This window comes from Cariama cristata, unplaced genomic scaffold (genome assembly GCF_000690535.1).
Source record: "Cariama cristata isolate BGI_N322 unplaced genomic scaffold, ASM69053v1 scaffold34566, whole genome shotgun sequence".
NCBI classification, from domain to species: Eukaryota; Metazoa; Chordata; class Aves; order Cariamiformes; family Cariamidae; genus Cariama; species Cariama cristata.
This window is the reverse complement of record NW_009624378.1, coordinates 359-573: the sequence shown is the minus strand read 5'-3', so window position 1 is coordinate 573 and position 215 is coordinate 359. Positions and strand designations below refer to the sequence as shown.

The 215-nt window shown below is 64.7% G+C and overlaps 1 protein-coding gene across 1 annotated transcript in view; it reads right to left on the bottom strand.

Annotated features, from left to right (window-relative positions):
• Nucleotides 1–3: 3 nt before the first annotated feature.
• The window catches only part of LOC104163987 (POU domain, class 3, transcription factor 2-like), a gene marked incomplete at both ends in the record, with an annotated part of 545 nt that continues 333 nt past the window's right edge, over nucleotides 4–215 (bottom strand). The window contains one exon of the mRNA XM_009703162.1: nucleotides 4–207. Within this exon, the coding sequence (XP_009701464.1) occupies nucleotides 4–207 (204 nt within the window). The remainder of the gene's footprint in view (nucleotides 208–215) is intronic.

Here is a 215-nt window from a genome sequence, read left to right as displayed (position 1 = left end):
GTGCGGCGGCGTGTCCCTGCTGGCCCCGTACACGTCCTCGGTTCCCGGCAGCGTCCCTCCCGGGGGAGTCATGCGCTTCTCTTTCTGTCTCCTGTTACAAAACCACACTCTCACCACCTCCTTCTCCAGCTGTAGGCTGTCCGCAAGCGAGGTGATCTCCTGGGCGGAGGGCTTGGGGCACTTGAGCAAGTGGCTCTCCTGGGCGCGCTTGCCAC